Source organism: Arvicola amphibius, chromosome 3 (genome assembly GCF_903992535.2).
Source record: "Arvicola amphibius chromosome 3, mArvAmp1.2, whole genome shotgun sequence".
Taxonomy (NCBI): Eukaryota; Metazoa; Chordata; class Mammalia; order Rodentia; family Cricetidae; genus Arvicola; species Arvicola amphibius.
Genome location: NC_052049.1, coordinates 187,207,482 through 187,220,893, shown reverse-complemented (window position 1 = coordinate 187,220,893; position 13,412 = coordinate 187,207,482). Strand labels below are relative to the sequence as shown.

The 13,412-nt window shown below is 59.8% G+C and overlaps 1 protein-coding gene across 2 annotated transcripts; it reads right to left on the bottom strand.

The window, feature by feature from the left end:
• Positions 1-3,435: 3,435 nt before the first annotated feature.
• Positions 3,436-12,734, bottom strand: Zbtb47 (zinc finger and BTB domain containing 47). Of its 2 annotated transcripts, none has more exons than XM_038322664.1 (6): positions 12,626-12,734; positions 7,998-9,482; positions 6,804-6,951; positions 5,873-5,988; positions 5,130-5,274; positions 3,436-5,007 (listed from the first exon to the last, which is right to left on the bottom strand). In XM_038322664.1, exons 2-6 carry the CDS (start codon positions 9,399-9,401, stop codon positions 4,733-4,735), a joined length of 2,088 nt encoding a protein of 695 aa, XP_038178592.1. In that variant the 5' UTR covers positions 9,402-9,482; positions 12,626-12,734; the 3' UTR covers positions 3,436-4,732. The 2 variants fall into 2 exon arrangements, with proteins under 2 accessions (XP_038178592.1, XP_038178590.1); XM_038322662.1 differs by lacking the exon at positions 12,626-12,734 and adding an exon at positions 11,914-12,035.
• Between the last annotated feature and the right edge of the window lie 678 nt (positions 12,735-13,412).

The window sequence follows — 13,412 nt, the reverse complement described above, 5'->3', positions numbered from 1 at the left end:
AGAGCCAGGGGCTGACTGCTTTGCTTTTTTGACCTCCAGGGTGAACCCCAGTATCTGTCTCTGTGTTTTTGTTATTCATGCTACAGTTGAGCAAATGTCTCCATGAGATCCAGCTGTAAGGCATTTCTCAACTAGTGATCATTGTGGGGAGGGCCAAGCCCATGGTGGGTGGAGCCATCCCTGGGCTGGTGGTTCCGGGTTCTTTAAGCAGGCTGAGCAAGTCATGGGGAGCAAGGCAGTAAGCAGCTCCCCTCCACAGCCTCTGCATCAGCTCCTCCTGCCTCTAGACTCCAGCTCTGCTTGAGTTCCAGTTCTGACTTCCTTCGATGATGGACTATATAATCTGAAATCTAATAAACCCTTTCCTCCCCAGTTTGCTCTTTGGTCATGGTCTTTAGTCACAGCAACAGAGACCCTAGACAATGACTCAGTGGGTAAAGGGCAGAGTCCACGTGATGCCGGGCACAGCACATGAGCCTGAAATCCAGCAGCTCCAAGGGAAGATGGGGACAGAGATAGGGGGACACTTGGATGCTTTGAGGCCACTTAGCCTGATAGAAAAACAAGAAATCTCGCTCTCACCCCCAAAATGTGAGGATTGACACTGCAGGCCATCCTCTGACCTCTACATGTCCATGTTAGTACTCACACGTGTGCATGTACGCACACACATGTGAGTGCTCACACGCGAATGTACACGCACACCATATATTTTTAAAGCTATATTCATTTTGAGAAAAGGTCTTTGATGTAGGCTGGTTTCAAACTTCTGGGCTCAATCAATCCTTCTGCCTCAGCTCTCAGGTGTCCCACTGCCTGGCAGTGGAGACCAAGGCACGGTGCAGGAGAGGGCGCTGCTGCCGCTACATTCCTAGAACTCTCCTCAGTGCGGCCACTCACTAGGGTTCTCCTTACACATCATCTGGAAGTAGGGCTTGGCCATGGGACCTTAGATAACGACACAGAAGCAAGTCATCTCTGAATGGCGGCATGCTGTTCCCACCCTAGCTCGTCATTCTGAAGACCCAAGTCAATATGGTCATGCCACAGATCCAAGCCATCTGTCATTCTCTCCCAGACACCTCACGGGGCCACAGGTGTTGTGGCCCTGAAGTGTGGGTGGCTTCTTACCACAGAGGAACCCAGCCTCACCTGAGTTACTTACCAGACACAGCTAAGCAGTCATGTCATAGCAAGAGAAGGCCGGAGAAAACGGCTAAGCCAGAGGGCATGTCTTACTCTTGTTGATACCTACCAGGCCTCCGAACCACGCATGCATAGACAAAGTACAGCCTTCCCAGCCAGGCTTCAGGCCAAGAGGAAAGACAGCAACCTGAAAACTAAACCCTGGGGGAATAGAAATGTTCTAGGCACTCTGACTGCTCCCTGACACCCACAGCTTACAGCCCAGGGCCCTGTGTGGAAGTGGCACCCTGAGGGACAGAGGGCAGGGGTGAGAGAAAGGAACATAGCAGGATCCTCCCAAGAAGCCCACTCATGGCTGGGCAGTGATGGCACACGCCTTTAATCCCAGTACTTGGGAGGCAGAGGCAGGCGGATCTCTGAGTTAAAGGCCAGTCTGGTCTACGGAGTGAGTTCCAGGACAGCCAGGGCTACACAGAGAAAACCTGTCTTAAAAACCAAACAACAAAAGCAGCCCCTCTCATCACAGCTTGTTTCGAGTCTTAGGGTTTTCTGAGACAGGGTGTCAATTCCACAGGGCAGGCTGTGTGGCCAAAGGTGGGCTTTGAACTCCTAGCCCTATTGTTTCTGCCTCCCAAGAGTGGGTGTTACATGCTCCCTCTAGACTGTGTCTTGAAGCAGGATACACTCATCTGCAGCCCCCCTATCAGGCCTCCAGGTCTGTCTGAGGCACTCTGCACCAGAGAGCAGGGTGACAGACCACAGCTGTGGAGACCCATGTCTCCAGGGTGCAGCATTCCACCAAGCAGAGCGTGAGTGACAGGGGATACTTGTGAGGTCCCCAACTCTCAACGTGCCAGAGGGCTGGGCTGGTGAATGAGATGGGCAGGCCCTGCTGACTCCGGGACTGTGGCCCGAGTCTCCTGGGTACTGCCTTGGGGTGACCACATCAGACTCCAGAACTTCAGGTTTTTGGGGACTTTCTGTATGTAACCCAAATCCCAGATGCAGTGTGGGGCCCACCTCATCCAAGCCCTGAGTGGTAAAGGTGGGCCCCCATGAGTGCCCTAAATGCCCACGGGGCTGTGTGCTGAGATGCTGGGGCACCTGCAACGCCCACTCAGGCAGCAACACATAAAGAAGAGGCTGGGCCAAAGGCCAGGAGCGGTACTGAGTTTATTCCCCATTGATCCCCCTTGAATGCCTACTGTCCCCACCCTGGGACCATGAGGTGTCATATGCAACCAGACTTCAAAGCTCCACACACCTGTCTAGCCTTCTTGCCGTCACCTAGACCCATGAGGGGACATGGAGGTTGTCATCCCTGGGTTCAGACCACACCAGGTCTCCATAGAGACGCCCTATCAACTGTTCCAAGACCAGAGCGTCTTGCATCACTTCAGAGAAGCAGGTCCAGGAAGAACTAGACCTACCAAGTCCAGCTGGGCAAGAGACCCAGCAAATCTTCCCAGAAGTGATGGTCCCAAGGCCACCGTCTCTTGGGTGGACCTTGGAAGTTCCCACCATGCTCCGGTTCCTTCATGCCAATTCAGTGACTTGGCCATCTTTTTAAAAGTGTAGAGGCTGGCCAGACATGAACCCCAACTCTACGGCATCAAGAAGCACAGGGAACTCCACGTGGGTAGGGTGATGTGTGTAGCACCAGGCACACAGCAGCCTCGGGGAGAGAGGGCTGTGCCCACCTTCCGCACGGCAACCATCACACTCAGTACCCAGGACCTGTCAGGCTACTGGGGAGGGGGAAGGGTGTGGGAAACTCAACTCCTGGGACAGGGCTTCATTCCCATCTCTACCCTTCAGATTGCTGCTTCCTGAAGAATGGCCATATAGACCTGGGCCCTAGCCCCATGAAGGCCATCAAGGCAAGCAACTGACAAGAGTGGGGACCACTAGAGGTGGTCAGCTTTTTTTCTTTTTTGAAAATGTGAGCCAGCTCTGGAGAGCTGCCAGGCACTGGGGCCAAAGGTTAGAAATAGTAAGGGGCAGGGAAGGGGTCCCTGAGGACATTGTGGAAGCCCAAAGATCGAAGGGAAGCACAGCTAAACTAAAGGAGCTGGAAGCATCCCCGACCTTGGGCAGTGAGGCGGGAGACTTCAGCCAGACGGGTCCCTACCTGTCTGCCCCGCGGACACAGAGGGACCCGAGGCCACGCTTGCAGCCCCACTCTCTAGGCTGGGGAATGGTGCCTACACCGGGGAACCTGACCGCTCAGACCTTCCTAGCCCAGAGGAGAGCAGAGTCAGCAGGGCGCCTTGGGCCTGCCCACACCTGTACAGAATAAAGTGCTTCGTTTATTGATGATTAAAATGTCCCCAGCCCTCTGTCCCAACGCCATGGGCCTCTGAGGTCGGAGGGGTGTGGCACCCTCCGCCGGTGACCGGCGGGCACAGGCCTCTTCCCAGTGCGGCCATGCTGGGAAGGCGGTGACGGGGAGGAATAAGGTGCAGAGTGTAAGGAACAGAAGCTTATGAAAAGAGAAAGATTGGGACGAGGAACCGCAGCTAATGGAAACTCTCTCCCATCCAAACACAGGAATAAGGACATTAAATGACAACAGAGAAGGGTCACCTATTAGTGCCTGCCTCACAAGGGCAAGCATTGGGCACTGGCTGAGCTCCCTGCTCCCACTGGCTTCTCTCCCTGGCTGAACTGTGGCACATCAGACAGTGCGGAGTGCAGGAGGGACCAGGAGCCAGCCAGAAGCAGGTAGTGGCCTGGCCCCTGGAGAAGAGGAGGCCTCATGTGGGCCTCTGGGGAGCAGACACAGATGCACGTGTCTCCTGGTGGGTGAGTCCAGCCAGGAAGGCTGGGAAGGGACAGGGGTGCCCTGTGGACAGCTCCCTGTCCCTTGACCCACAGATAGCACCGTGAAACCCTGAACTGCTTGCCTGAGGCTCCTGGGGGCCCACCCCCAGCATCTCACTCTCCTGCAGGACCTCTAGAAGCTGGGGCTGGGGATTTAGCTTCTCCACCCCCTGAAGGCTTGGTCCCCAGCACCTGGAGAGGTTCCTTCCAGGATTTGGGGCTCTTTGAAAGTCCAGCACAGGCTGAGGATCCCTGAACCTGCCTGGCAGGGATGTGAATAGGAAAAGGAACCCATGGGGGCCAGCCCCCACCTGCCCCACTCTGTACCACACAGAGGGGGTCTGCAGCTTTTATATTCTGCCTCTTCCCTACCCTGCCAGGCCTCCCTGGCTACAGGTCTCCTGGGGGGGGGGGCTGGTCTACCACTCCTTCAACAGGGGTGCACCCAAATTCTCCCCAAGCCCTCCCATTCTAGGGAGTAAGTTAGGGGCACAGGGAAGCTGGGATGAGCAGGTGAGGCTGACCCAGGCCCTGCCTGGCTCCTGGCCTGCATCTGCTGCCTCTAGCACCCCTCACCTGGAGGGGTGTGGCCAACCAGTTCCCCTCTGTTCCTTTACTCCCAAAGATAAGGAGTAGAACTTGCAAAGAGCTGCAGAAGGGGCTCCCAGCATGCACCAGAGCCCAGCGCCAGGGGTATCCAGCCACAGGACAGCCCCCAGCCTGTGTTTCTGCTGTCCCTGGCCAGGAGGGCCTGTGCTGGGTGTCAGTTGGTGTCCAGCCTGGGAGCTGTAGTGGGGAAGAGGGGGGCTGTGGGCTGCAGGTGTGCGGTGGGCAGGGTGGCAGGGTCGCTGGGCAGTGGGTGGCTGACACGGAAACATTTCTCTTTGTGTGCCTTCAGCATGTTGGAGAAGCGGAAGCGCTGGCCACACACGTCGCATGGGTAGGGCTTCTCTCCTGTGTGCGTGCGCCGGTGCCGCTTCATGTTGGGCCGGCTGGTGAAGCTCTTGCCACAGATCTCACAGATGTATGGCTTCTCCCCTGCGATTGGAGGGGCAGTAGGTGTGTTACGGCCAGCCCTAGCTCCCATTGCACCCCATCCCACCCAACTTGGGGACAAGGGGACCCAGAGGTGAACTGAGGCCTGGGGGGAGGGCGCACACCTGTGTGTGTCTTCATGTGCTCGTCAAAGTACTGCTTCATGTTGAAGTCTTTGCCACACCACTGACACATGAACTGCTTATGACCGATGTGGATGCTCATGTGCGAGCGCAGCTGGTACTTGTACTGGAAGCGCTCATTGCAGTTCTGCGGGGAGGGAAGAGCTGCAGACATCCTCGCCCTGGCTCCCCCAACCCGGAACTCCGTGTGTGTGTGTGTTCCCACACTGATAGATGGACCCTGGCTCACCCAACCTGAAACTCCATGTGTGCATGTGTGTGTGTGTGTGTGTGTCTCCACGATGATAGATGGACCCGTGTGGCCAATTTCTGATGTTTCCTCAGGCCCTCCACCTTTGCTGTTTATGAGACAGGGTCTCTCACTGGTCTGGACTTTCTCAGGCTGTGCTGATTGGCCAGTGAGCTCCAGGCACCCACCTGTCTCTGCCTCTTCAACACTGAATTACGAGCATGTTCCTCCATGCCCATAAAAAAAACAAAAACAAAAACAAAAACAAACAAACCCCCTGGATTGAAGCTCAGATTCTCACACCTGCGTTTTCCTGACTGGCTGTCCCCAGTCTTCCCTTTGGTTTGTTCGTCTGCCCCCAAGCTCGTTCTATGACTGACATTGATCTTGACTTCCTACTCAGGCAGCCTCCACTCTCCAGTGCTGGGGACCCCTAGCCTCCCTCCCTCCCTCCCCATCCAAGGGGACCGAGTAGCCAGCAGGAAGCAGAGCTCACCTCACAGCGGAAAGGCTTCTCTCCCGAATGCTGCAGCGAGTGCACCTTGAGAGACATGCTGCGCTTGAAGGACTTCCCACAGGTCTCACAGGTGAAGGGCATGTCCTTGGTGTGGGCTGCAGGTGGGCACCAGCTGTCACTTCTCCAGGGCACCTACCTGAACCCCCATTTCCAGACCTGTCCTCTGGTAGCCCCGCACCCACTTTCTTGGGGGAGGGGGTGGTACTGAACTCAACAGCACACCCAAGGCGAGGGCCTCAGCCTTGGACCCAGGGACACTGAAGGCCAATGAAGAAAACATCTGGAGACAGCCCTCCCAGGCTCAGATCACCAATCTGGTTACCCAGCATGCTGCTGGCCAAGACCTAGACCCCAGGGTCCCAGTCCCATCCAGTTAACAATCTCCAGTGAAGAAAGGGAGTGTGTCTGTGGGGCCATTTGTCTAGATGATCACTCCTCTCTGGAGCTTAGAGCCCAGGTGAGAAAAGGTGAACACAGGAACTCTAGACACGCAGCCAGGCCCACCTGAAGATGTGCAGCCCTGCCTGAGCATGGGGTAGCTATCACACTTGGGAAGGCCTCCTTACTGTGTCCAGGCATGAGCCCTGGGGAAGGTGGCATTCAAGAGAAGCCTGAAGCCCTGTGAGGGCCAAAAGGTGAGGAAGCATGAGAGACAGGCCTAGCGGCTGTCACACTGAGACAGGACCGTGCCAGCTCACATGGAATCGTGGAATTCAGGAAAAGCTGCTCCTTCCCACACCAGGGTCCACAGCCTGGCCGGCCGTGTGCCAGCTTGTCGGGGCATCCTGACAGACCGGGCAAGCTGCCCGCCTGTGCGTTGCTTCCCCAGCCTTCCCATCACCTGGATGTACGCCTTTCCGACAGTCAGCGGCTGGCCCATCCTCTGTCCCCGGCACTGGCAGGGACTCACCGACCATGTGCTTGCGCACATGCGCCATGGTGTAGAACTTCTTCTCGCAGATCTCGCAGGAGAACTTCTTCTCCGCATAGCCATGCACGATCTTGTTGTGCTCATGCAGGGACCAGAGCTTCTTGAAAGCTTTGCCACATGTTATGCACTATGGGAAGAGGAGCAGAACTTTGGGTGTGAGCTGGAGCTAGCTTCGGCTCCTCTACAGTCTCAGTTTCTCCATCCGTAGAGCATTGTGAGATGAGCTGGGTTGACCCCCCCCCAGACCCATCCATGTGGCTGTCGGGGTACTACTTCCAGGGTCCCCCTCTGGTCTTTCCAGGCTTTCCTGCTCAGGCAAGAGGCTGCAGACTATGTCAGGTGTGGTAGCTGTGCTGGTTGGTGGAAGACCCTTTGGGGCCTTGTTAGTGCGGGCTCTACAGGCTGCAGAGGGTGCTAGGGCTTCCTCGGGCAGTGAAGGGTGGGTGGGCAGAGGGTGGCTCTCCTGGACTCTGGTCCCCGCTCATCTCAGCAGTAGCCCCCCGAGGGGGCACAGACTTGGCAGGAAGGAGGAAAGGCTTCATGCCCTTGGGCTGGCTTAAGGTGCAAAAGAGATTGCTGAGAAACAGCTGAGGGGTGGGCAACAGGTGCAGAGTGGGGGATGGGCAGGTCACCAGGTCACACCTTCCCCACTGGCATCACAACGAGCAATTAGTTCAGGTAATTAACACCCGCCTACCTGTGGCCATTTTTTTTCTTTCTCCCGGGCCAGAAAATTAGCTGGCTGTGTGTGTGCATGTGTGTATGCATGCATGCATGCACACGTACATGCTGGGGTGTGTTCAGACAGATGCAGACTGGGCAGCCATCCCAACACCACACCACACACACACACGCACGCACGCACGCACACACACTTCTTTCCAACTTTCTCATCCAGTCTTTTTTCTCCAGGGAGCTGGAACCTCCACAGAGTTTAACACAGGGGTCGTTCCCCCCTCCCCATGGGCTCTACGCATTGACTCTAGGGGGAGCGAAGGGTGGCAGCCCCTCCAGGCAAGCCCTTTCCCTTTTGTGCACACTCTGGTGTAACTTACAACCGATGTACCTGCATGGGCAGCTCTGGGCACGCCCTCCCCGGTTCCTACAGTCCCCGACCTCATGCATCCAGGCAGCTCCACCCCAGGTCCGAGCACTGTCTGGGCAGCGTCTCACCTGGATGTTGCGCTCACAGTCCGTCTGCCGATGCAGCTGCAGCTCGCTCTCCAGCAGGAAGCGCTTCCCACACTGGCCGCAGATCTGCATACGACTGTGTGTCACGTTCATGTGCTTCTCCAGGTACCAGCGGTTGTTGAAGACCCGGGGGCACTTTTGGCACGGGTGCTGCTGTTTCTCCTCCAGCTTCACCTTGGCCCCCAGTCCGTCGGCTGCCTGGGTCGCAGGAACGGCTCCCGAGGCCTTGGGCTTCTTCCCGCCTCTGCGCCCAGCCTCCTCCGGCTCAGGGGTAGCTCGGCGCTGAGCATTTTGCCCCCGGGACCGTGTGGACATTCTGCTGTGCAGCGGAGGGTCCACCTGGCCACCTTGACACCCTGCCGGACCCGCGGGGTCCTGCCTGCTCTCAGTCTCCCTCTCCTCCTCGGAACTCTCTGCATCCTGCTCGCTGGGCCCATCGGCTTCGTCGTCATCCTCTGGCTCACTGGGCCCTTCCTCCTCTTCCTCCTCTCCCTGGCTGCCTCCCTCTTCTTCCTCCTCCTCTTCCTCCTCCTCCTCTCCCCCTCCACTACCTCCTCCTTCCTCCTCCTCTTCTTCTGAATGTTCCTGCATCCCATCCTCCTGGCCCAGCACCATGGTGGCCCCAGAGCCCGGTTTGCCCTCAGGCCCAGTGGACACATGCAGTGTTTGGTTATTGAGGTTCACCTCCACAATGATTTGAGACTGCTCCTGGCGCCCATAGGTGCCCGAGGCACCCAATTCCCGCTCTAGTCCCTCTCCACTTTCTAGCTTGCACAGGCTGCCTGGTGGCTCGGCCTCCTCAGGGGTCCCCTCCTTTTCCTCCTTGAAGAGCAGTGGCTGTGCTGGCCCTGGAGCAGCAGAGTCCCCAGTGGTCCCTGCCCCGTCCTCCACGCGCACAGAGTAGGGGTCAGGGCCCTCTCGGGCATAGATCTTCGGTAGGCCTGGGGTATCTGCCTCCTGCTTGATGTCACAGTAGTAGGGCGGTGGAGGCACTGGGGCACAGCTGGCAGCTGGCTGCGCCAGGGCCACGGGGCCTGAGGGCGCCAGGGACCGAGCGTCCAACAGTTCCTGGCAGGAGGCTGCGATGTCCGCCATCTGCAGCAGCGAGGCCGCACTGAGTACCTCGTGCACGTTGGCCGCGTTCACCAGCAGCTTGGATGTGTATATGAAGTTCAGGATCTGCTGCAGGCCGCTGGGCGCCAGCTCCTCGAGAGACAGCTCGACCCGCTGCAGCTGCTTGTTCTGCGTGAAGAGTGAATGGAAGAACTGACTGTAGGCAGCCAGCACCCCCTTGTGCGCGGGGAACACGCTACGCTGGGGCACCAGCACCAGGTCCACGTCGCACAGGTCCGGCTGGAAGAGGCGTTGCTCATTCAGGCGGCCCATCAAGCAGGCAAAGTGCAGGGCCACGTCCTCCACCAGCGAGAACTCTGCCGCCGGGGAGTCTGTAGTCTTCTCAACGAGCAACTGTGGACCAGGACACAGGAAGGTAAGGACCAGCCACTGCCTGCCCCTGCCCACGGCGTGGGAGGTGCTTTCGGAAGAAATGATCTTCATTCATGGTAGGGGATGCCAGAGGGGCAGCAGGAACAGCTGATACTAGGGTTCAGGGTCCTGGGACCTGTGCCCAGGTGGCCACTCTGGGCCTCCTCTCTCAGCTCTTCTGTGCACACAGGACAGCCACAGAGAGAAGGGAAGGGACAGGGGCCGTGTGAACCACCTGTCCAGATAGGTGGGGCTTCTTGGGATGTGGGGCTTTCGGGGAAGCCCCAGTACAGGAGGACTAGGGGTCACCCCAGGATCAGCATTGTGTCCTACCGGGTGCCATCTCTTCCTCCGTGTGTCCTGACCATCCCACCACATTGACAGAGAAGAGCTTGCTCAATGATGAGCTACTGGAAACCCAGCTTCTGCCACAGCACCCAGGCTGCATCAGGGGGATGCACTTAAGTGGCCAGAAAGGACCTTCAGGGGTTACTGAGGACAACAGGCTGAAAACGTCCACATCAGCTCCTTGCACCCAGGGCTTTCCAGGGAGGATGGGCTGTGTTTACCACACTCCCAACAGGACACCTCAGCGTGGCTGGGGTGATGCCCAGGCCTCGAAGCTCCAAGATGGCACTGTCTTGGAGGCCATATCTCCTGAAGAGTCCTAGGGACTTTAAAGACCACTAGATCAGACTGCCAGAGAGCTCCCAGAAGCTGGGTGACAGAGATGGCTGGTCTTATCCCTTGCTTAGGGCCTGGGGCTCAGCACACGACACTGGCCAGTCCAGGCCCACACAGGCCAGCATTGGTGGCTGCTCAGGCTCTGCCTGGCAAGATAAAAGCTTGCCATGTCTGAGTGCTGACATGCCCCAGTTGGGGACATAAGCCTAACACCTCTTCCTCAGAGGTCCAAGGACCCCGTCAGTGGTTCTCCTGTCAGCGGTGGGTGGGCCAGACAGGGAGGACCAGATCTGAGCTCCCTTGTCAGAAGCCGGCTAGGGGAGAGCCCAGGGAGTCTTGAGCCCGTGCCCTTTCAGAGAGCAGCCCAGCACATACCAACTCTCTGTTCTCAGCGGATACCACCTTCCTCACGTTCCTTCTGCCACCCATCTTTGCCTCTACCCCAGAACTGCTGGCCCATCTAGCTGGGACGTGGCATGGAGCTCCGCCCATCCGTCCTTCTCTGAATCACTCTGATTCCACCCTCTGGGACCAATTCCTACAGCACAGATGGAGAAACTGAGGCCCCAAGAGGCGTTGCCTCCTAGAGCTGTGGCCCTCCATCTCTGCTTGGGTACCCCTTCCTTCCGGCTGGGGCACTCCAAGTGGCTAGATGACTGAGTGCGTTCTGAGAGTGAGGTGGGCTGAAGAGAGGGGTCTGGGAACCAGCCAAACATGGTCCCCACACCGTCCTCAGTCACTGAGCCTGCAGGTGACCAGTGTCTGCACTACTGAGGGGATGGATGGTGGCGTGAAAGGCCTGCATACCACACACCCCATGCCTGGGACCCTCTTCTTCCTTACAGAGCTCCTCACCGCCCCCAACCCCACCAGGGCCCACCTGTGGGCACCTGAGCCTGGCAGGAACCCATGCATTTATTTCCAAAGCCACTTCCCAGCCTAACACTGCCAGCCAAGTGGCCGGGCCCAGCTGTGGGCCCAGCCCCTCCCACTCAGTGCCACCAGCTGTGGGTCTCTGGCCAGATGCTTCGGCTCCCTGAAGCTGAGGAGGCCTCTCTCCACCTGGCTATGCTGCCAGCTACAGCAGCAGCCCTTCCCCCCAGGGGAACACCTGCAGAGGCCACCAAGCTTCTGACTCCTGAGGGCCATCTGGTGAACCCTGGGGACAGTCACGCCATCCGGTCCTCCCCGGGCAGCGGGGGAGAGCCCAGGCCGAGCAGGGGTACGGGCTCGTGACTTCTGGATGCCTTCTTTGGAGAGGCCTGGCTCAGAGACAGCAGGGGACCGGCCCAAGGTCACACAGGAGTTTCCACTCCAGCTGTGGGCGCCCCCCGCCCTCGTTGAGGAGCTGTCCCGATCTCCAGCAGGGCGGCTGCAGCGCCCACGTGGCCCAAGGCCTGGGCGGGAATCCGACTCCCCCTTTTACCCCCTCCCCCATTACCAGCCCCGGGGCGGCGCCGTCCGGGCGCAGAGAAGAGCCCCCCTCCGCCCTCGCGCAGAAGACCTCGGCCTTTCGCTCCTTCACCCCCACCCCAGGAATTTCACCCCCTAGCCGCGCCACCGCGCCGCACTCCCGCCCTGCGGACACCCAGCAGACAGGGTCGAGGACCCTCGGGGGAGGGGTCAGGTCGCTCTAGCCCCCGTACCGGGCCCCGCGGGACCGTGCGCTCCGAAAGGCGGCGCTCGCAGGTGGGCGGATAAGCGGAGGGACAGGCAGGGCCCTGCGTACCATGGTGCCGCGGCGCTGGGAGCTCACAGGGCCCCGCAGGATCGCGCTGCCCCCGGCGGCCGGGTCCGGGCCCGGGCTGCCCCATGAAGCGCCGCGCTGGGGGCCGCCCCCGCGACCATGGCCCCGGGGGCGCGGCCGGGCGGGCTGGCGGGCGAGCGGGCGGAGGCGCAGGGCCGCGGCGAGTCCCGGCCGAGCAGCTGCGGCCCGGGAGCCTCGGGCGCGGCGGGCGGGGGGCGCGGGGCGCCGATTGGAGCCCGCGCGTCAGCTGGGGCCGCCGTCTGGACGCTTAAAGGGCCAGGCCGCCCTGCGTGCGGGCTAGGGGCGCGGACGCGCGTGGTGCGCGCCGTCCCGATGCGGCTGCCCTGCGGAGAGCCTTGGGGTTCTCCGGGCCGGGCGGGTAGCCGACCTGGGAGCGTTTGAACCACGCGACCCCACCCTCCCTCGCTGAGCCCCTCTCTGCGGGGAAGTTCGTCCCGGAGCCTAACCCGTGTGTCCTCCCGCTGCCCCACGGGGGCGGAGCCAGGGTAGGTGTGAGGTCACTGAGCTGGGCGAGCCAGCCCCCGACCCACCTGCTCCCTTGCCCGAGCCCCGCACCCCAGCCACGCTCAGAACCCGCCCCCTGTGGTCCCGGCTGCTCCGACTTGGGGGTGAGTCTGGGGTCCCCAGCTGTTCCGGCCTCCCACGCGTTTTTCTCTGCGCCTCTCGGACCTACCTGGTGGCCTTTGGTTGCCCAAGGCCTCGAGCCGCCGCAGAGAGAAAAGCCTTTCGGATGACCTGCCCGGGACAGCCGGGTGGGAGGCCAGAGGCCCAGGCCCGGCCGAGTGGCCTCTCCGCGCAGCCTCCGCTGGGGAGATGCAACCCGGCTTGCGGAATGCTGCTCTGGCACCGGCTCGGTGGGGGCAGGGGGCTGGCTGTGCTGGCAGGAGGCTGCGAAGGAACGCTGCCAGGCTGAGCGGAGGCAGGGCGGGACCACGGGCTACCACCGTGGTCTCTCCTTCGGACGCCCCGCACCCCTACCCAGCGGCCGCTGTTGAGCCGAGTCACTCTCCCAGCACTGTACCAGCCCGACCTCTCCACTCTACTCCCCACGGCCTCCCTGGGTATACAACTTCCTCATAGTGGGCAGGGGGCTGTGGCTCGCTCTTTAGAGCCAGACAGGTGTCATCAAAATCAAATAGCTGAGGGTCTGTCCCCTAAGAATGCAAGGCTTTCCCACGAGGACACTGGGCTGGCTACCCCTGAGCCGGGGAAGCTGAGTCAGGTGGGGACAGAGGAAGGCCCCTTCCTCCATCTGAGCAGGACATGCCCTGTAGCTGGGAGAACGAGCTAAGGCACAGATGCCTGACTGTGCTCCCCGGGTTCTAGGCTAAAGCTAGAAAGGCCAGTCACCAGGATGCCGCCTGTCACTTCCAGCCACCATTTCTCTTCTGACTCTGGATCGCTGCACTGACCTGCAATGGGGGGAGGGAAAGGCTATCTACCCACTGGGTGGACAAGGA

What these genes read in the sequence shown, in the direction of transcription:
- Zbtb47 (XM_038322662.1), bottom strand. An exon ending in ACTGTGAGCGCAACATCCAG is followed by an intron (nt 6,952 to 7,997) that starts GTGAGACGCTGC and finishes CTCTTCCCATAG; the next exon opens with TGCATAACATGTGGCAAAGC. An exon ending in AGAAGCCTTTCCGCTGTGAG is followed by an intron (nt 5,275 to 5,872) that starts GTGAGCTCTGCT and finishes CCCTCCCCGCAG; the next exon opens with AACTGCAATGAGCGCTTCCA.